This window comes from Lagopus leucura, unplaced genomic scaffold (assembly GCF_019238085.1).
Source record: "Lagopus leucura isolate 7727_CA_CO unplaced genomic scaffold, USGS_WTPT01 Super-Scaffold_100008, whole genome shotgun sequence".
In the NCBI taxonomy this organism is placed as follows: Eukaryota; Metazoa; Chordata; class Aves; order Galliformes; family Phasianidae; genus Lagopus; species Lagopus leucura.
This window is the reverse complement of record NW_024962265.1, coordinates 26106305-26128657: the sequence shown is the minus strand read 5'-3', so window position 1 is coordinate 26128657 and position 22353 is coordinate 26106305. Positions and strand designations below refer to the sequence as shown.

Genomic DNA, 22353 nt, shown 5'->3' with positions numbered 1-22353 from the left:
AAAAAAAAAAAAAAAAAAAAAAAAAAAAACCACCCAAACTTAAATTTAGATTTCAGCTGTTCAAAAGTATTACCTCTTCATATATAAAGAATTGATTTGTGTTTTGATTTATATCTAAGAAATGACTTAAGACACCACAGAAAAAGTTGAAAGACATTGTCCCTGGCAGGGACTATTTAATTTACTGGGTAAGCTCATACAAAACCTTTATTAGATAGCAGTTTGCTTGAAAGACTGACAAACAGAATCAAGGACATCCATTATCAGAAGAAATTCCCTTGCTTATTTCATTTAGGCATTTTTTTTGTTCGCTCACAATTAATTCATTTTGCTTTCAAACGCTCTTTTCATCTAATACAATTTCATTAAATGAAAACTTGTGCTGGGAGGGGTGAAAGTAAAAACATGATTTATGATAATAAAATCAACAGAAGTTTATTCCCTTACCTTCAGAGTGGGAACTTTTAAAGTTTTTTTAATATATTTAAGGCGAGTGAAAGGAAAACCACCAAGGAGCTTTTTCTGTGGAGAAGAAAAGAGTTTCAGACTTCTGTCACAAAAGATGCTTTCTTCTCTCCATTTTTTGTCTACCTCAACCGTTGCTGGACTTCCTCTTCAGCATTCTACACTGAGGCTGTAAGTCTGAATTCCCTACGGGTCCATTAGGGATGCTGCCAGGCAAACAGTCCGGCAGCAACTGTAAAGCAGGAGACCTGGATGGGAGCCAGTTTTGTAGGTCACTAAACTGTAAACCTTCACATCGTTAGAGAAGAAACTAGTCTTGCTAACTCCACCTATTAAGTTTGCTGCTGTTTCATTTCTCTGGATAGTTTGAGAATTGTTCTTACTACACTAAGTTCTCATGAAAAGCTATTTCTAAATCAAAGGCACCAAGAAGTATTTTTCCATATACTACAAGAGTAATGCTCCAATTATCAAATGTCTTAATACTATCTATCAAGTGTTAGAACTAATATAGTCATAGCGAGGTTAAACATATACAATTACTATGCAATTAACTTTTACCTTGTTATCTTGAAAGGTACAGGCAACATAACAGAGCACATACCCCTTAGTGAACAGCACTTTACTTACATTTTATATTTTACTTACTTTCTTTTCTCTGTTTTAATGACAGTAAATCAAAGCAGACCTATTCACAGAAAATTAGTCAGCTACCACATTATCTGATCTGGGAACGAATTCTTAGACTGAAGTAATGTTTCTGTGCTTCAACGTATCGTTATCCTAAAATTGAGTATATAAACTCTGCAGAGCAATCTTTGTATTAATTTAAATACATAACACTACGTAAGCACAGCAAACTGCAGAATCCTGCTGATGTGCTCACACTGTGTTACTGTGTGAAAGAATCACTGCTCCAATCAGTATGCTCAAAAATGAATAAACACTGTCTCAGAAACTAGGAGACTTCAGTGCCGTGGTTCTTACAGACTAGAAAAACAGCAGTGAAAGAAAGCAGAGTACAAAGTAGAAAAATCAAGGCAGATCCGTAAGGAAAAAGTATGGCTCAGACACCTGTATCTTAAGGTTTCTTTTTTAACTGCTGTCTGACATTGAAGCAATTCTGAGCTGAAGAAACAATGTGAACTAAAGAAAATTTTCTTTTTTTTCTTTGAGGCTTATACATTTAGTTGGGAAAATGTGTGTTAAATTGTATGTTAGTAGAACCATGACAACAAAAAAATCTGAAAGAAAGCAAAGCAGTCATGATACCAACTAGTTCTCCTATGACCTTGTTTGTTCATTATCAGTAAGGTTTTAACTGTGTGGTAATAAAAGTGCACTCATAATCTCCAACATTTATGTTTTCAGATACAAGAGACAGAAAAATGGTTTTGGATACAAGATTTGGAAATGCATAATCTGAAAGATCACCACTTTCAAAGGTGCAGGGATTTAAGCAATGAAAGTAATGCCAGGAATTTTTCATCACTACCAAATGCAGGGAAAATAGTGCCAAATTTCTCCCAGTTAAGCCCTAGATAACCCTCTACAGCCCTTAATTTGTTGATCCTTGTAGGATTTTTCAACCTTAACACAATACTCCAAAAGTGTAAAAAAAAAATTCAAGCAGAGAAACATATTTTTATAACATTCCCATCATTCTGAAAGAAGGTTTCCAGTTTATCTACTTGTCCTGTCAATTTTAGAGGAAAAACATCCTCAGACAAAATGATCAGCATTATTTAAGATCTCTGTCATACATGTTTGGGCCTGAACAGACACAACAGTAATTTACACTTCCAGTTTTAAAAACAACAACTCCCTTGTGTTATTTGTGCTTCTTTTTGAAGAAAGATTAGAAGAAATAACTCATGACCTATCACTGGAGCTGAGGATTAGATTCTACTCAGGCAAATTCTTAAATCCATCTAATCTGTGTATATAAACAGAGATGCCAGAAGGGCTCATTAATGAATACCTTCGTCAAAATCCTGCGTGCTTAAAAAATCTGCTTATATTTACATCATTTTTCCACTGGTCTTAAAAACTCAGTGTTACAATTTGCCTTCAAAAGACAAAGGCAAGGTACCAGGTACTAGTAAACCCTATATTAATAAAAACTTCAGAGCCATTTGAAAATTCTTAAGCCAAAAATATTTTCTACTTTAATTATAATTCTTTTTAAAAAAAACATTATTTACATTCTCTGAAGAAAAAGGAACACGGCATCAGTTTCTCAGTGTACACAGCCACCAAACTGTGAATGGTGTGAATGTTGGTTTTGTTTCTTTTGTAGACAAACACTTGAGCCCTGAGAATACCCAGGGACCTTCATGCTCCTGCCTGCTTCCCCTGGACTCTTGGCTCATGGCATAGCAGCCCCATTTTGCTGGTCTGGAACCATGACTCCATACACCAGTGCAGATGATCCCAGTCTTGTCAAATGAAGGGACTTCAGACCAATGCTGTAGCCTTGTCTACAATCCTGTCTCTCGTCCCATCACCTTTATCTGCTGACAGGACTCCTGAGATGGCCCCTGGGACAGGCTCCTCATGTGCTGTACATCGTCCATGTGGAACTAAACCAGAGACTTTTCTTATTCGTGCACTTCAGCACTGAAATGCCTTCTTAAACACGGCCAATAATTATTTGCTAATTCATATTTTTAACTGCCTAAATAACACCAAAGTTATTTGATGTAATAAGTCTCCTTGACATTCTTTTTTAAATTCACAGAATTACTTGTTTAACATTTTTGTCTCCACTGTTACTGCATCAAAAAATCAGCTCATAAACATGAATTCATGAAGTTAGCAGATGTACTAAGACAGTTCATGCTGTCAGAATTTGAACATCCAGAGAAATCTCTGGTGCGTATCTTCACTGAAAAACATACTAATAACAAAGGATTTTAATAATGAAACCTTCAGACAATCAATCCACATTTTTTGGTACACACTTAATGGGGATAGACCAAACCCATATTGTGAATGTTCTGCAAGTTATTTTCTGCTGTCAGTGCACCACAGGGATGCCTAAAGTTGTTTTAATGAGTGAGCTCAGTTGCTCGGATAGCATAGCCATGTTAGCGCAGACACTGCATAATGTACTCTAACCATTACTTGTAATACATTTTTTAAGATAGCGATATATTTAGAAATTATTTTTGGTAGGCCATATGAGCCTAAAGAATCTCAGCTGCCTCAAAAAGGCAGTCTCATCTTTGACAACAGGATGGGAAGGATAATAGTTTGGACTTGGGTAACTGTGCTTTGTAAGTTTCAAATCTCAATATAGAGACTAAAATAAATTCTGATTGCTACATTAGATGATAAAGTTGGCATACCAGAAAGGAGTAATCTTTAAATCTGTGATTGGTGTTGCTGTTCTTTTTTCCCATTTTGGAGGTATTCCGTGTTTTATTTTTTAAAAGATAACTTTTATGCTTGCAAATTTTTGTGTTTAGTATAATGAAAACATAACAAACATATTTATTTGTAAATCCTTGAGGTCATTCTGACTTTGCCAACTGCAAACTTTGCAAACTGCAAAAAAAAAGTTTTTGCAAAAGCAAAAACTGAAGTGCTTTTAAATGTAAAATGGGCTTGCTTTCACATGAGCAAGCAGCCCGCAGGTAAGAAAAAAGCCTGCCATGGGCTCAAAGGATAATGATGGGATTTCGAGCTCTCTTTTCAGAATATCTGTAACTGAATTTGTTGATCAGAAGGTCCACTGAATATCACAATGAACTGTAATGTAATTTCTGACATGAAGATTCCATTTTGTTTGTTTTTTAAAATTTTAAAACAGAGCCATTTCCTCTCACAGCTTACATTAGTTGGATAATCTGTATTTCCTTTAAACAGAAAAAAGGCAGGGAAATGTACAGCATAAAGATATCACCTTGCCTAAAGATTGTTTTTGGCCTGCAAAGATATTTTACAAGAGTTGCCACCGTCACTGTGAGTACTGCTGGCTTGGATTGAGTATTTCTGAAACTGGAAACCATTCTCATGCAGAGAATTTAGCCTACATAAAATTAAAGAGTGTCACCATCAGTGAGAAGAAAGTGTAGATAACAGCTTAAAAAACTTCTATCCTGAGAATATCCAAAAGCACAGAGTCTTTCTAGAAAAGAAAAGAGGCAGAGAAAGATATATATCCATATAATCCATATAATGGCTATATATATATAGCCATTATACACTGACAGGTTTTCCTTGTTTTTTGTGCTCAAGACCCGAAACACCATAGGATATAATTAATGGTATACCATTAAAAGTGTTTTCAGCCTGTCAGCATAGCAAAGAAATTCTTAGAGTACATTCATGTTAGGCTTTGCAGACTTCGATCATCTAGGGGGCTTTGGCTATTTCCTTGAGATCCAGCAAAAGGATAATCTAATGTTTTCTTAGTCATTTAGCAATCTTAACTGGATTTAAGACTATTTCTTTTGTTAATTCATTTCTTGCTATCCATCCAGCTGGTACACTAAATACTTTAGATGAAATCTTTTGGCCACAGTTCTTTGACCTCTCTTTACTCACCAGAGGTCATAAAACAAAACAAACAAACAAACAAACAAAAACATTCAAGAAATGCAGCACATAAAGTTTACTTAAGAATACTTTAAAATGAATGAAGACTTTAGAAATATGTCTTTACAAAAATAAGACTTTAGAAAGATACCTTTCTTCTATTCATTTGTTCCACCTAATCAAACCCAATTTTGGGAAAATGATCACTAAGTAATGATTTACCAATTCATCCAGTCAGAAACAGACTATGTGGATGAGTGTGTGTTTCACTAGAATAAATTCAGGGTTAGTTACATGTGATCAAGGCCATCCTCAGTAATTCTTACACAGCAGATAAAGAGATAAAGCTCAACAGTCCTTTCTGCCACTGATTATTAGTTTCCTAATTAATACTAAGAAAAAATAGACAAGTCAAGAGATAGAAAACCTATGATACACAGATGCTTTGCAGATCAGCAAATATAATAACAAGACAATTGCCCATTTGTACCTCCTTCTATTTACAGCATTAATAATACAAAAAGTTCTATCTGGAAAGATGACATATTCATTCTGTGACGAAGAATCTAGTTTGTAGAAAACAAAGAAAAATGTTAGCTTTAATTAAAAAAAAAAATCCATTCCTCTTCATTCCAATTTTGTTGTCTTTTTATTTTAATTTCCCTCATTCTTCAACATCCTGAAAAATAAACAAGTAATGTCAAATTTGGGGGCATTTGATCACATGGTTTTTAAGCTAATATCATCCTTTTCCTGAAGCACTGAATGGTTGGAAATACAGTATTCTCAGCAGAAAGGAGCAAGAGATTCTAATTTATGGTTTGTTATTATTGCTTTTATGGACTGACTCTAACAAACCAAATAATCATCTGTGTAAACACTCAAACTGAATTGTTGTTTAATCTCCATACGTTAGAGAGCTGCTAAAGACAAACAGTCCAGTAATCCAAAGCACAAAAAAACTCCCTCAGATACTTTTTTTTAAAAAGACAACTGATGCTATCTTTTTATCACGTCATTAATGTTTATTTTTTAATTAAATCATCACTTTCAGAACTTTCAGCTGGTTTACATCTGCCATTTGACTCATCACCCGGATTTGCTACATAAAGGTTGCTGAGGAAAGTAAAACAATTTAAAGATCTATGTTTAGTCATGGTGTTTTGTGAGAAGGAGAAGACTGTGAAGTCTCTTCTTGCCGTGAGATGTAAGGCAGATGTGAGTTAAAATGGAAATAGCGTGGAACAATGAATGCTGCAAATGTGTTGGTACAAAATACACAAAATAAAAAGTGGATGTTTGCATAGCTAGAAACATTTCAGATGTAATGAGATCATTAAATAATTTTCATATTTTCCTCATAAGACTTCTTTATTTTTTGAGACTAATACTAAAAACAAAGCAAAACAGATAATGTGCTACCAAGGATGATCAGTCTTTTAAAAAGCACTACTTTAGGTTATTTTCTTATTTTTGTCTGAAACAAAATGGCCTCTTCCCTGTGTTAGGACTTAAATACATCCGTGACCTCTCAATAGGTAAATACAGGGAAAAAGAATGTATGAGTCAATGAAAAAATTGAAAAGATTGAGGGAAAAAAAAAAAAAGAAAGAAAACAACTAAGAAAAAAACTGCAAGCTGATGTAAAGATTACATGCTAGAAAAAGCATCTGGATGTGTCAGTATTACCTGAACACCAAATAGCAATTTGCTCATCATTTGCTCAGTTTTGGCTCCCCATATTACTAGTACAAAAAAATATATAGTCATCCAGCAAATATAAGCACATACCTATTTACTGTGTATACTACCAAATACAACCACCTATATGGTGGTTGTATTTTTAGACTTAGTGAATTTTGTTTCTGAAACAGGCACTCGGTGTTTGAAGTGGATGCTTAAGCTGCTCTACTTTCACATCTGTCCTGAGTTATGTTGAGCCATCATCAAAATAAGCCATTACTCTGGCTGTCAGGCAACAAAGCAAAGGCAACAAAATATGGCAGGAGAAAAGCAGATCCAAAGCATCCTGCCACCTGAGGAGCACACAGTGCTCATTAAGTTAGCAGGCTCTTAATGGGGCACCTGGTTTTGTAATTGCTCTCAGCTCATACTTCCACAGCCAGCAGAAGAGAGATGGCAATAAGCTCACAGGTAAAGCACCTCGTACCTCTCCTACTAACCGCCATCTGTTCTGCACATGGCTCAACAGGACACAGTAAAACATCCCTGCATGGCTGTAAGGAAAATGGCATTGCACCCAACATTTGCAGAGGCTGGGCGAGAAGCCTGCAAACTGGGGCAATGGTGGAGCTGGGAGTTCTCTTAAGAGATCATGACGAGGACCATCAGTAGGAGGACAGAGTAAAGCAGCTGTTCTGCTTCATCACCGTTTCACAATTCATTAGATAAAAGCAAAATAAAGCATTTTATCTCTGCTCTCGAGGGGGCAAAATTCAATTTTTCCAGCGCTGCTGAGTAGTGCTAAGATGTGACACACCTAAGCTAATGAAGTCAGGAAAACTGTTGCATTTTTAAAACACACATTATCTACACTTGGCTAACATCCTATTCAGTGATACTTTCTATCACTATTTAATTACAGTCCTATAAAAACTCCATTAAATTCACACCAGTAAACATTTCTTTGAACTGAGTGAAATAAAACATTTGATGTATGCTGTTCTCAGCATTTATTATAGATATTAGAAATATATTCAGAGTAGGACCAGATTACAAAAAGAGTCATAATTCCATGAGACTCAAAGTAACAGGGCCCTTAATTGCCTCAGACTAATGGAGGAAAAAATGGTGACAAAATCAATTAGAAATATATTAAACAAATGTATTTTAGGTGGCAGCTCAGCACTTCCATTTAGTGCTTATTTTCTGGAGTTTCTAGATTTACATCAAAAGCTGTGGGATGTAGAGAGAGAAGCTACAGGTGTTGTCCATGGATTGCAACGTAGGCTAAAAGCAAAATCTAGTGGGGGGGAAGGAGGGGGCTGCGGAGAGGGGAAAAAGAAAATAAATAAAAAGCTGCACACATTTTAGAAGGTTTTTTTCAGTATTAGTTTTCACTTTTCAAAATTGCTTTTCACTTCTTCTCTTCCTACACAAGTCCTAATTCTTAAAGAAAGCCTTCCTTAAATGAGAAGCGCTGAAATGGCTGTTTCCTAAAGCACTGAATATTTAAAATGTTTCTGGAAAGTCCTGATAAATGGTAGGGATCATTTGTGAGTGTCAGATATTTCTCTATTCTGTCTACTAAAAGACCTTGGAACTTTATCTTTTAATCTCTGTATGCTATAATAGGACAAGCATAATAACCCACGCAGACTGCAGACAGCTGAAAATTAATAAGAACAAAGGTATATACAGGATTTGGGAATCCTGTTTGAGTCATTCTGTGACTGGACCAAGGAAAGCCTTTCTTTCTGTACTTTTCTTGAACAGATGTAGACAGATGTTCCCATTTCCCAGAGTACGTAAAGAACACGGGTCCATCTTTATTGTACCGCAGTCACAAGCTACTACATTCCAAATTTTCTCACAGGTATTTCTCTGATATGCCCTGTCCATTAAAATATTCAAAACATACAAAGTGGAACATGAAGGGTTTGCGTAAAGGGAATGTCTAGAATCAAAACTATATATAATCAAAACATACATCTTCATGTTATCAATGACAGACTGCAGCTTCCATCTTGCAAACTCTTACATTAAAACTGAGAAACTTCCTTTTTAAAGTCATGTAGAAAGACATTAAAAAGTTAGAGCAAAAAATCACATGAGAATATTACACGTAAATATTTAAGCATAAATAATTATTTAGGGAAACACACACATTAAAATGAATGACTGACTTGTAGCCATCCAGTAACAACACATTTGCAGTACCACACGTTAGTAGCACAGAACAAATACTGGAGTTTGAATATGCAACCTTACACTGTTTTAGTAGATACACGTAGTGAAAATGGGTATATTTCAAACACACATGTACAAAAAAACCACGAATGAGCCTAAAATGTGCAGGGAATCAAACTCACCAGTCTTGTTTAAGATCACAGATTCAAGCTAAGCGGAGTGAACTCAAGACTTACCAGCTTTTTTGAGACAAAATACCATCATGGCAATCTTGCTCCTTTCTTTTTCCCCCTCAATTTGCTCACAAAAAATATATCCTACTCTGTAAGTCCAAATATATTTCTGAAATAAGGGTTTGTTACACTGTTCTCAGCAGCCAGTGTATTTAAAGTCCTGGTTCACATAGTGGCGAGACGGGCTTAGCTGACAGCTATAATTTGAACAGCATCATTTCTAGCACAAGGCCGTTTTGCTCTTCCAACTAAATACGAACAGATGCAATCACAAAACAGAAAAGGTCAGACACTATACTGTAGTTAGCAATCCAAATACTATAAGGCACATAATAAAGAAACTGGTCTCCTTGTCCTTCAGTGTACACATAGTGAAACAGCACATTTGAAGCACATTCTTACAGGCAGGAGAAGAAATGAACACCTTTTATGAGTGTAAAATATATTTTAAAAAATGAATAATTCTAATTAAATTTAAATGCTTTCAATTTATGTAATTACCCTCAAATATCAACTAGTAGCACTGGATTTAGATGAATACCTTCATAAGGACATGCATAATTCATGCTACACTTGAAAAAATAACTGCTATAAAATATATATATTCAACATACATATATAATTTAGTTTTGAAAGTGTAAATATTGCAACGAGACATTTTAGCACTGATTACTGCTCTAATAAAGTACCAAACACCAGCCTGGAAATCAAACATTTACGAGAATACAGCTAAAGTGAAACTCCCACTCACAAAATAAAAAAAAATATCTGCGATTAATAAATGAATTAAAGACGCATTCCTGCTGCTTTTGTCCAGTTTTTTTTTTTTGGTTGTTTGTTTGTTTTGTTTTTTTCCCATATGGCATATTATTTGTCATATGGAAGCTCCAAAAATACACTTTTAGAGAATAAATTAGACAAATGAAGTATAAACAATAAAGCCTGCTCAGCAGTTATGTTTTCCAGAGCTCTGTAGGGTAGCTGCAGGAATTTTCCATGCTGTGAGTGTTAATGAGACCCTCCATAGGCTCCATTAATACATAAAAGCAATCACCTATAACTCACCTTTTCAAATTTGTATTTCTTGATTTTAGTAACTGGAGGCAGAATAGGAAGAATCATGTAAATAATGTCCTCATTTACTGATATGGAAACCATTAGGACAAATACAGGCTTGACAACAGATGGAGATGGAACTGCACTACATAAATCCTTCAATAACCAAACACAGAGTTCAAAAGCATATAGAGAATTTTGAAGCACATAAAACTGTCCTAAACATACAGCTTTTCTTATGGAAGAAAACATACATTTTAGAATTCTGATTAGCCCAAACTGGCTTGATTCAAGATACTTAAGTGCTTGTAACAAATGACTATCTGACCAAACTCTACAATGACAGCATTATGGCATGAAGAAAGCATTACGCAGTTCATCTCTAAGTTGTGGTTTATCCTTTTAATGCTTAGTGAAATGAAAGGGGAGGAAAATCAAATTTTCCACATGGATGCTGTGGATGTACTGGCTAACAGCTGCCAACACGAGGAGACTGTCACAAACCACTACCTCACACAAGCAAGTCTCCACAATCAGATGCTGGATTTCAGCCAAAGAGAGCTCCACCAGCATGTGAAGGACCTCGGGCTTTTGTTAGGAGTTTCTCCACTTCCAAACTGTCAGCCTCTGGGCAAGCCATGTGTGGGGTCTGTCAGTGCCTTCTACTTCGCAAATTTTCAAGTCAGTTCATTCTACCAAAAATGCACTGCTTATGATACTACTTGCTATAGTTAGTGACAAAAGCATGAAACAATAGCATGCCTGAGAGACATCATTCACTCTGGTCCAAGTTCTAAGTGATTTTTCTGTTCCAATTACTGACAAATTTCTGCATGATTTGAACTGCACCTTGAGTACTGTGTTCAGTTTCAGGCACCTCATTACAAGGCCCTGGAGTGTATTCAGAGATAGGCAATGAAGCTGGTGAAGCTGGTCTGGAGCACAGATCTTACAAGAAGCGGCTGAGGGAACTGGAATTATTTAGTCTGGAGAAGAGGAGGTTCGGGGGAGAAGTTATCACTGAGCATTTCCTACTGTCCTCATTACTGATAGCTGATTCGGGCAGGATGTCCTTTACCAGTACAGTCCTTTTTGGTACAGTGCCATGAAAAAGTACCTTTCCTTTTCAATAGTACTACTTGCTGATAAGCCCAAGCATATAACTAGGGCTGCAGTTTTAAGCCAAACATACCAAAAACATATCAGCAATTTCCTCCAGCTTTCTTAGACATTAGGTCTAACCTTTGCTGATAACCACCAGAACCTTCACTTAGTAACTTCAGCATGCTACATTAGCAAAAGAATTTTTGATGGTGGGCAGGTTAGTTTCCTGTCACCTATGCATGCTCCAAGAGCTTGGTCAGCATCTTACGAGAACTAGAACACTTAACAAAAAAACAAACCACAAAAAAGCAAGACAGAGGTAAGTGGACAGAGTGAGGGAAGATGGAAGCAAGAAATTAAATAGGCGTAGCTGCCAACACACTTTATTTACACAATGAAATGTACGTCACTCTCAGGGAAGTGAAAAATCACTCTGGACTTCAGAAATGCAGCAGCCATTTCATCTCAGCCTCATTTTTTTTGCTTCTACTTTTAGACTGGAATATAACCAGAAAGGAGTCACGTACTGATATTAGCTAGTTCAGTTAGTAGTTCATACAACTGAAATATCATTTCCTTTCATCTGGTTCTATCAGATAATGAAGAAATAAAGTAAATTCCATCACTGTTCATGTTCCCAAACAACACCGGCTGAACTGCAGTTTTCAAAGGCAGAAAGCTTTATACATTATCTCAAGAGGCACATTAAACCACTGTGTCAATTACTATTGTGATCTACATCATCTACTACAACATCTTGCTCACTCTTTTTTTTCACTCTTCTTTCTGTCTTCACATTTTTAATGAAAAAGTGAAATACTGCCACTGCCTGCCAGACAGGAAATTAGGGACAAACAAAACTGCACTAACACTCACTAAAAAGAGCATAGCTATTTTCTGAGTTTTTCTGATTGGTTTTCTACTCTGCTGCATAAACATTTGACTAAACAAATAAATAAGCAAAGTTCAAAACAGCCTGATCCAGACTACAGTAAATTCAAGGCAAAATGTCTCAACATATTTAAATGCAGACGTCTGCCACAAAACTCCCATTTCAAAACAACTTTGAATTACTGTCAACATCAGATGTACAACTGCTATTACAATAAGAAACTCGTTGCCACTGGGTGTTTTAAAAGCTAGGAAGAGTTACAGAAGGTTTACCAGCATTAATGGAAGGTGGATATTAAATTAGATTAGAGTTATTAAACAAAAGAATACAAATAGAGCCCGTAGCTCAGACAGTCACTGGAATCTTCTCTCTTGGAGGTTGAGTTCACCAGTTGAAGAAACACATGCTTCTTCTTCCATATGTGATTGAGCAGACTATCAGTTTGTTCTGTTTTTAAATACTGTTTGTGTCTTCATTCTCTCTCAAAAAAAGACCTTGTCATTTTCTAAAACCTTCTTACCTCAGGGAAAAAAAACCTAAGAGACACTGATTAGAATAAATACGTGAAATCCATAAAATGCCATAATCAGGATATTTTCCCTCTTAGTTATTTTGTCATTGATTGTTGTGATACAGTGCAAATAAATTGGACATTCAGGTAACGGATCCAGTAAGTAATGTTCCACATACCATGATGACACCAAATGCACTCATGCTCTTCAGCTTCTCTACCACTGTTTCAAAAAGCCACACATCAAAAGTTGTTTTTCTCAAGCTAAATTCTGCACAGATATAAACTGTTACAAACCTCAACGTGCCAAGTTATACACGAGTTACTATATTTTATCTAATAAAGCCATTTTGAATACCAGTTTTCAGTGAGAATCATGCTGGTAGTTTTTTTATTCTGTAATTACCCGCTGAATTTATTTGAGCTCATTTACTGCTAATTTGTCAAAATAAAGAAGAGCAGCAGAATCTCTAACTTTATGCTACATTATATCCTCATTTAAAACCTATGAACTCTGACCATGGAACTATATTACTTATGTTCCAAGAAACCACATTGGGTGACTCCCCAGAAGCTCCCCATAAAGACGAGTTCAGATGAGATGATCTTGAAAGTCCTGGCTTTCTCAGGGAGTCTTGACAGATATTGCTACAATTCTGCTATCACCATTTGTTTCATTAACATTTCAAGTTTATATTTTTATAAATTTTGTAGATTTATAATGTATAGATTTATAAAGTTTACAGAAAAGTGCTTTATATAAAGATTTGTATCATTTATAAAGATAATTTCGTAAATGTATAAAATTTAGAGATACATTTATTGTTAAGTTAGAAAATCTCATTTTATTTATCTATAGTTGAACATTTATACCAGCTGCACCTGGCATGGAGAATGAATTTCAGTTTATATTAATATTTTTTGTCTAGAATTTGCCCTGTAGGATTATGTCTATATCTGTCTTAAAGCAACAGTCTTGAATAACATGAAGAGAAAATATATAGCAATTGAAATTCCTATTATATTCAAATGGGACAGTATACAACAGTTATCATTATGGTAAGTTATATGAGTATGATCAATTTTTCTAGACAAGGTATCATTAAGATGAAGAAGAGCCAACATGAATGTCAACAGAAAGTTAAACATAGGGGCAACAATGGTCAACACCACTCGCAAATATTCAGCAAACATGCAGCCTATAAAAATGATAAATATAGACTGAGTGAGCTAAATCTGGTATTCACTGAATAACTAGAACAAAGTGCGAGTGCAGGTCAACTTTCTAGCTCTAGAGGAAGAGTTCAGGTATTCAAGGAATCTTCAAAGTGAATATGAGTCTACAAGGGTGTAATATGGGAAAATAGGTTAAGAATGAGCAGTATTACTATTTTTAGGCACAAAGAAAATCTAAGAATATACATGTATGTGAATCCTAACAGAGAGAGAGAACTGTCAAAAAAAAAAGGGATTGAACAAGCAGACAGAATTTGCCAATATGTGGAAGGATTCAGAATTACAGTGATAAAAAGAAGCTCTAAAAATTACTCCCATAGAAGAAAAAAAAAATCCTGCAACTTAAAAGGACAACATAATATAATTGTTTTTCCCATAATTTCTATTTATGATATAGATTAAGTAGCTAAAATTGTAATAGTTTACCTATAGTAATGTAGTTTTCACATGTTCTCAAAGTGTTTTAAGTAGAAACAGCTGTTCAGATACTCATGTTGCTATTAAAGTTTCTAACAGATTGAAATAACAGCTTGGTTTTGAAGGATCTCAATTCCAGTGACCAGAACTCTCAATCTGAAAGTCCTCTCATTCATTTATTTGTAAGTTTTGGAATTAGTTTATGTACAAACTACACAAAAATCCCCTTCTGTTACATTTCCATCCTTCTGTTTTTCCTTGTATTTCCTTAATAGTTCTCTAATGATTCAGGACACAGTTCTGATAGATTAAGTTAGCAAACAATTGCATCATTCTTCTACAAATATCAGTCTCTCCTATGCTCTGTTGCAAAAATAAATCTCTGGTATTGATCTCATACTAACAATAGCCCATGTAAACCAGAATCGTGTCTAACAATATGCCAAGAATGGAGGTTTAGGAAAAGTATAAGGACAAAACAAGTGCATATTGAAACTATCCTAGAAAAATCTTCTAGCTTTTAGCAATGTTCAGTCCAGAGAATCTTGAACTGTAAGTCTTATCTTGTCATCTCAGTTTTTTCTTCACGAAATAAAAAACAAGTCAACACTGATATGATCGCACTGTGTATTTCCATTGATTCATTCCTTTGAACGTTTTCTTTTAATTTCTTGAATTACATCAATATTTTTTGCGCAGAATTTGCCCTGTAGGATTATGATTACCTGATTTAGCAGAGGAGTGTTAAGTGTTGACATGACAGTTTCACAGTGTCAAGTTTTTACAAATTTAATGAAAATCAGCAGCTAGCAAAAGGAGAAACTTAAATTTGTGACCCTCGTAGAAAAAGGCCATAGAGCGAACCTAATTTTTCTCTCTTCCACTTGGTCTGTGGTGTGTCCAGACTAGCCATTGTGTATTTCAACTCATTTCACAGCCCTACACAGGAACTCACAACACAGTGGTGGATATTATACAGTGTGTAAAGCAATGAAAGCAATGGCAACCCGGGGAAGGCATGGAATAACAGCTGCAGGAAACAGTAGAGGAGAGAGTGTAGTGCACTACAGTGGAATGGATAATGTGGGGGAAATGGGAAGGAATCTGAGACATCTAGAGATAGATGTATCTCTGCAGGAAACCTGGCCTCCTTATCCTGAAGGCAAAGACAAAGGTGAACCTGTCAACAGTAGGAAAAGTAGAAGAAATCAGTGTTGAAAGGAAACTGGAAGGCAAGTAAAATAAAATGTAGTAATGGCATAATAGATTAAGCAGTCTATACAATAAGACAGTTCCAGAGATAAATTTTTGTACAAGACAAACTCCTCCTGTTCGTATTTGTTCAGTTGCAAAGCTTTTGTGCTACATTTTTGACAACTTTTAGGATAATGACAAAAACTAAGAGTCCTTCCAGATAACCGTTTTCAACATTAATACAAATTATTAGAAAAAAAGATCTTCCATTGAGAAGACATTTTTAACATTTCATAGTTTGTTTTCTTTTGAATAGGAAAGATAAAAAATTCTCACAGAAAAGGAAGTCCAAAAAGTAAATAATTTCAAATTATTCTGATAATAAAAAAAAAAGAGAAATAAAACTAGCCAGGAATAAAATAGGGATACATGTTTCAACTGCAAAGCCTTTTGTAACTGCAAGATTGGTCTACATTGCATACAGTTTTCCTGTACATTGGCATAGGTGTCAGACAAGCAAATAACTACAGACTACTTTGTTGAGAAAGATTATATAAAAACAGGTGAGATGGAAAGAAGGCCCAACAAACAAATAAAAAAGCATTAGACTCCTGTGACACAAATCTTTCCATAATTAGTGAAGACATTGTAGATTATGGCAGAAGAGAAGCAAAGTAGAGTTGAGGGACTATTTGAATAAACTAGAAATCACATTTCATCATGAACAGCAAAGCAATTAAATATAGGCTAATTTATAGTCCAAGTTTCCAATTTCTGGCTAATTGCTGCAAATTCCTGACACACTGTATTCCTTGGATTTTTGTTTTGAAAAGTATGGGTCTTTAAAAGAACAGGACAAAAATCATCACACCAAAAACCTGGTTTTACTCTCCCGTTTATTTCCCATATCTATATCCAGCTCTCACTCAATTCAGCACTTTTGTTCATTCCTCTCCTTTTACTACCTGTATGGCTAGTAAAAGCCAAACCATCCAAACCACTCTTCTCCCCATCAAAGTGCTCTGTTTTCTTTCTTTCCTTGTCTGTCATCAAAACTTTATTATAACACAGGCAAGGTATACAGATGCTCAAAGGGCCAAACATATTCAAAAAGGAGGGGGAAAGGCTGTTTACGAGGGTGGATAATGACAGAACAAGAGGGAATGGTTTTAAACTGAGACGGGAGGTTCAGGTTGGATATTAGGAGGAAGTTTTTCACACAGAGGGTGGTGACGCACTGAACAGGTTGCCCAAAGAGGTTGTGGATGCCCCATCCCTGGAGGCATTCAAGGCCAGGCTGGATGTGGCTCTGGGCAGCCTGGTCTGGTGGTTGGCAACCTGCACATAGCAGGGGGGTTGAAACTAGATGATCATTGTGGTCCTTTTCAACCCAGCCCATTCTATGATTCTATGGTATGATTCTACTTGTATTAAGAGGCACCACCACTCTATTTAACAATTACTGAGGTGGTATACTAATCTTCACTAAACACAAACAAAAAATACTGCTGTGGACCTGATACATACAAAATGTTTTCACATTTGCAACCATCTTTACCTTTTTTAAATCTGTTGTGTAGATATAAAAACAAAAAAAAGTTTAAGTTAAAAAAGTATATTTGGAAACTACAATTTTTATTAAAATTAAAATCCCTTGAAGAAATACACATTTTTTAAGTATGAACTAGCCTTTGTGGTAATTTTTGAAAGACATTATGAACAAGAAAATATCTGTTACGGATTACTAACGAAAATGGATATCAAATATAAATTGCATTACATGTGACCCCAAGGCTTAGTAAACAAAGTGGTAATGCACCACTTCCAAAAATCTACTGCTTCCTCACTGATTAATCAAGAGACAAAAGTAATTCTGTGCCAATATAAACAGAGGCAGAATGGTGATATAAAAAGAGGCAAAATGATGTTATGAAAAGAAGGTGCTCGTGTTAAATTGGGAGTTGCAATCTTACAATGTAAAAACCCATCCATTAGGATTCACATTAAAACCACCAACCTAATTTCAGGAGGCCTCACCTTAGATGTAAACCTCACTGCAAGGCATAAAATGTCACTGGTTTATCCTCTAAGTAATCCAGCCCCATCAGGAAACTGAACAGTAGTTTTAATAAAATGGGACTCATAAGTTTTTATTACTTTTCTAATGAATGCTCTTCGGTTTTATTGGCTCTTAGAAGGAGTAATTTAGCATCTCTATTTAAACATGACTTTTTATCCTTCACAACTTGCAGGTTTCAATTTTATGTTTCTAACATCATAAATAAAAATGCAAATGCTGAGGTTTTAATAAAGGCAAGAAGCTCTTTTCAGAGATATATACAATGTATGATTTTGAAAATCATAGACAAAGAAAAAAAAAGATTTGATCTTTTTCTAGTCTGATACAACAGTGCTATTTTTGAAAATATAAGCTACATAAACCAGTTATCGGTGGTCATGCTGAGTTAGGTAATACATACTCTTATGCATCAATTTTGGTGCTTTTCTTCTCTTCGTATTTCCCCAGAAAAGAAAACATTTGAGTTTTTTTCCAACATAATAATAACACGCCTGAGAGTAAAACTGCTTTAAACACACAAACCATATCGGACTGATTAAACTGTATTACTGAATTTGCTTATCTCTGAATCATAGAATTGTGCTATTTAATTTATGAGAACATATACATATGTATTTCTTTATACCAACAAATCTGCAGTTCTATTTATACTTCTTAACAAAATTTTCATTACTGTTAAAATATTCTGCAGTACTTCAGCTCCAATATTATCAGTGTTCTCTTTGGCAAAGACACAATCTTCTCAATATTACATCTACAAAACCTATCAGTCTAAACAGTAACTCCAGTTACTCCGAAATATGCATCTTCAAAAACATTTGTCAGAAGTCTTATCTGCATGAACACTCACATACAATGAATCCATACATCACACTATTATTTTTGTTAAATGTAAATCTTGAAAATATTACTTTTTTTTCTCTTTTGAAAGGCAGAAAAAAAAAAAGGAAAAAAAAAATTAGTGTTATTTTTTTCTTTCACTGATTTAAATAGCAAAGAAGTTTAAACATACAGATCCTGAAGCTCCATTTAATTTTTTCTCACATTTTGGCAAAGACAGGAAATATGTGATCTGATATTGTGAAAGTATGATTTTGTTGTTCTCTGATTTTATTTGTTACAGAGGAAATTAGAAGAGAACAACATTTTCACACACTGTTTCTAAAATAGTCAAGAATCTTTAATGACTGGTGAAATTTCGGCATTGTCAGATACATCTTAGTAAACAATTGACCGGAGTACACTGGCAACCTGAAATTCTACTGATTAATTTCTAGAAGGCAAAGCTGTCAAATCTGCCATGTACAGTCTTCTGGTGTAACAACCATAAAAACGTTTTTTTTCCCCTTATTCTTCCCCATATCACTGAAAATATCACTTAAATATGTCAGTAAAGTTTACACAATAAGCTGAAGAAATGTTTACAGATGGCTTAAGGTTTAGCCTCCAAAAACTAAAACAAAGAATAAATTTGTTTCATTTTGTTATAACTAATGGGAAAATGACACAATGAAATAATACTTCTCAAAAACTGTATAGATCCCACTGCTTCTGGCAATGCTGAGGTGTCAGGAGACCGGCTAGTTAGAAACATAAATTAGAGTGGAGTTCAAAACTACACAAGGTGTAACAGGAGCAGGCAATGGATGCTGATGTGCTGATGTCTGCTGTCTATAAAAGCAGTAAAATGTACAATCTCCAAACAAGATGTCAAGAGAACAGTCTGGCATTCCTATATCACACAAGATGAAGCAATCAGAGTCATTTATAAAGCATTCATTAGATAGTTTTAAAATTACAGGGTTTATAGAGAAAAATGATGTGGAAAAACATTAAAATTAAAATTTATATAGTAAAGCTTCAGTCTATTGGTCTTCATGACAAAACCCTGAATTTCATGCTGTTTTGTTTTGTTTTGTTTTGAACACAGCTGGCTCTCATTGAAATTTAGAGTTTGCTAATATGTTATCATTACTCAAATAATTAAGCCCGGGAGCAATGGATTTTTTTTAAATTGGCTATCTCAATGTAAGTAACATTATAGTTATCTAATTATTCTTTGAAGCAGTTTTATGCATAAATGCTTTAAGCATTCACTATCTTACTACTGGGGGCTATCCCTCAGTTTATATGCTCTATAAGAAAATAAAAATTAGTGTTATGATGAACATGTATTCACAGAAAATATAAAAATGCTGAATGCTGTAATTTTAAAAATCTGTGGGTCTTTTTAGAGTATTTCTAAGGCTGAAAAAAAAAAGAAAAAAAAAAACCTGTCCACTTAAATTAAACATTTAAAAATATATTAGCTTTGTTCTTCTGTTTGATTTCTGTCATTTACACTGTCTATAGCTGTTTCCTCTCCACAGCCTGAAATGATGACACTTCTAAACACTGAGCAATACAACTGTTAATGAGTAGCCTTTCAGATTTTCATAAGCATCTGCCTTTTATTTAATGAACTACTCTTTCATCAAAACTACTTTTGACATGGCCTTTCAGCAATTTTAGAACTGTTAGCTTATCTTCTCTTCAAAGGAACATTGGACTGCAGGATGGACAAGCACAACCTGGCTAGAGGGCTTATCAACAGCAGTGAGAAAGAAAAAGCATGCATTAGCAGCAAGCCAGCTGAGGACTTGGTAGGTGCTGGGAATGCTGGCCAATAGCAAAGCATGTGCTGGACCACTTTTATTAATGCTGCTACTTTCAGCAGATAAAAGAAAAGCTAAAGTAATCTATTCACTTGTTCAGACATTCATTTTGCTATATCTATTCCCTGCAAGTTTCACCTAGTTTCATTTCGCTTAATGAAATCTTAACATCTTAGGTACATGACATGGTGATACACAATTAGCGTTTGTTACAAATTAATAACTCAAATTAACCCATTTATGTATTTTAGTACAATATTAGTATTTTAAGGACTACACACAATATCTGTATGAATCTATAATTTGAAATGCATGATAGCATGATAATTTTCCTATCTTAAATAGTAATTAGACAGATGTAATAAATTTGCAATGCTATCTTTGTGCTTATTTCGCACATTTTTAAAATGCCTGCAATGGAGATAACTGCTGAACTGCTTCAACATTCTGTTTTTAAGATCAATCATTAGACCCATTATCACTGTTTTGATTAAAATATCATCTAAATATGAGAAACAGCTTTAGTGTACAAAAAATTTCCAAACTACTCAAGTCTTTCTAAATAACAGATACATTAAGCTTCTATATATTCCTGTTTTCACATCATCTGCATTAAATCAGACTTCAAATTTGCTCACAGGGTATTCAGATTTTTTTTTATTTCTTTACTTTTAACCAAGATCCTGATGCATATTCCTTCCCCACTCCTACAATTTTGACAGAACTAATTCAGACTTCTGAAATTTACATTCACGTGGAACCAAAACTGCTTTATGTGCATTTTCTTTAAGTGTGACTCTTTCATCTGAAGAGGCTTTTTTGTTTTGTTTTGATTGTTGTTTTTTTTTTTTTTTTTTAATTATATACGTTACTAGATACACCTCCCAAATCCAAGACACTGTCAATCAAAACTAGGCAACTCCTTTTCTTACTGTCTGCTCTGTCTAGCTATTAGAAGTCCTTTCCATGGAAAATCTGGTCCAAAAGATAAGTTCTGAAAATGTCGTCCCAATCAGGTTAGGAAGACCACAAGCAAAAATCAATACATATTAATTTCCTATTTGATATCCTCCTGAACTTTAAATCTGAAGATAGAAAAATAATCCTAGATCTATTAATTGCCATGTAACAACTCTAAAAAAAATAACAATAAAACAGGTAGAATCATCATTTCTGAAATAAAAGCTCACAATAAGAGTTGATTAAGTGTATACAATTTTTTTTCAGATTTTTATGACCATGCAGCGTGCAGGCTGTTGTTCATTGCTGGTGAAAATACACAGATAAAGGGGGTGACTACGTTAAGAAATCGTGTTTTGTAGCTGAGAATTTGCTCTATCCAACAGTGTTATTGTGCTCTTTGTATCTGTTGTAGCTTCCATGGAAATAAAGAGGAGGCATTACTTTCAGAGCAACTTATGTACATAAATAACAGTAAACACTTCACTGTAATTAAAGAAAATCTCAGATAAAATTAGGCCTATCAAACAAAAGTTACTCACAGAAAAGGCCATTCAACTAAAAAATGCTCAATTTAAATATCCGATATTCAACCATTTAAATAAGAAATCTGAAAATACATACAGATGCCATCAAGTAAAACAAAGTTTCCTGTTTTAATTATTTAGAAATATATATATTTTACTTAAGAGAGATCAATTCCTTCCTTTATTACTTATATCTATTCTTTACATTGGTAAACAGGTGAACAAAAATTGCACTGAGATGCAACTTGAGCAAGTGAAAGTTTCAAAAATACTTATTAAAAGTTACTCTTGTATGGTAATTAGGTAATTACTGTATTAAGTTAGAGTTGAAAAATGCACAAAGGTACACAGTGCTTTGAAATATTTCCTCGCAATCTACCACAGCACCAGAAAAACTGATCTGCACCTCATCAGTGAACAGACAAGTCTTCTCTTGATTTGACAATATCCAAAGAAACATTCTTTGGATACAAAAGGAACACGTTGTTGACATTTTCTTTGCTTGGATTTTCAAACAGAACAACAAAGTAAAATCAATAATAAATTGCTCTTTGTTCAAGAGCCCAAGTTGTAGAAAACACGGCTAGGAAAAAAAAGGGGGGGGGGGGGGGG

At 34.7% G+C, this 22353-nt stretch overlaps 1 protein-coding gene across 2 annotated transcripts in view; it reads right to left on the bottom strand.

Moving 5' to 3' along the window:
• IMMP2L (inner mitochondrial membrane peptidase subunit 2) overlaps positions 1-22353 on the bottom strand; it is a 447967-nt gene that overhangs the window by 284079 nt on the left and 141535 nt on the right. The window contains exon 4 of one of the 2 annotated variants that reach the window (XM_042872918.1): positions 453-522. The exons of the other annotated variant lie outside the window; for it this stretch is intronic. Coding sequence (XP_042728852.1) covers positions 465-522 — 58 coding nt within the window. The 3' untranslated portion in view covers positions 453-464. Of the gene's footprint in view, positions 1-452; positions 523-22353 lie in introns of those variants that run through there. 2 annotated transcript variants of the gene reach the window in all.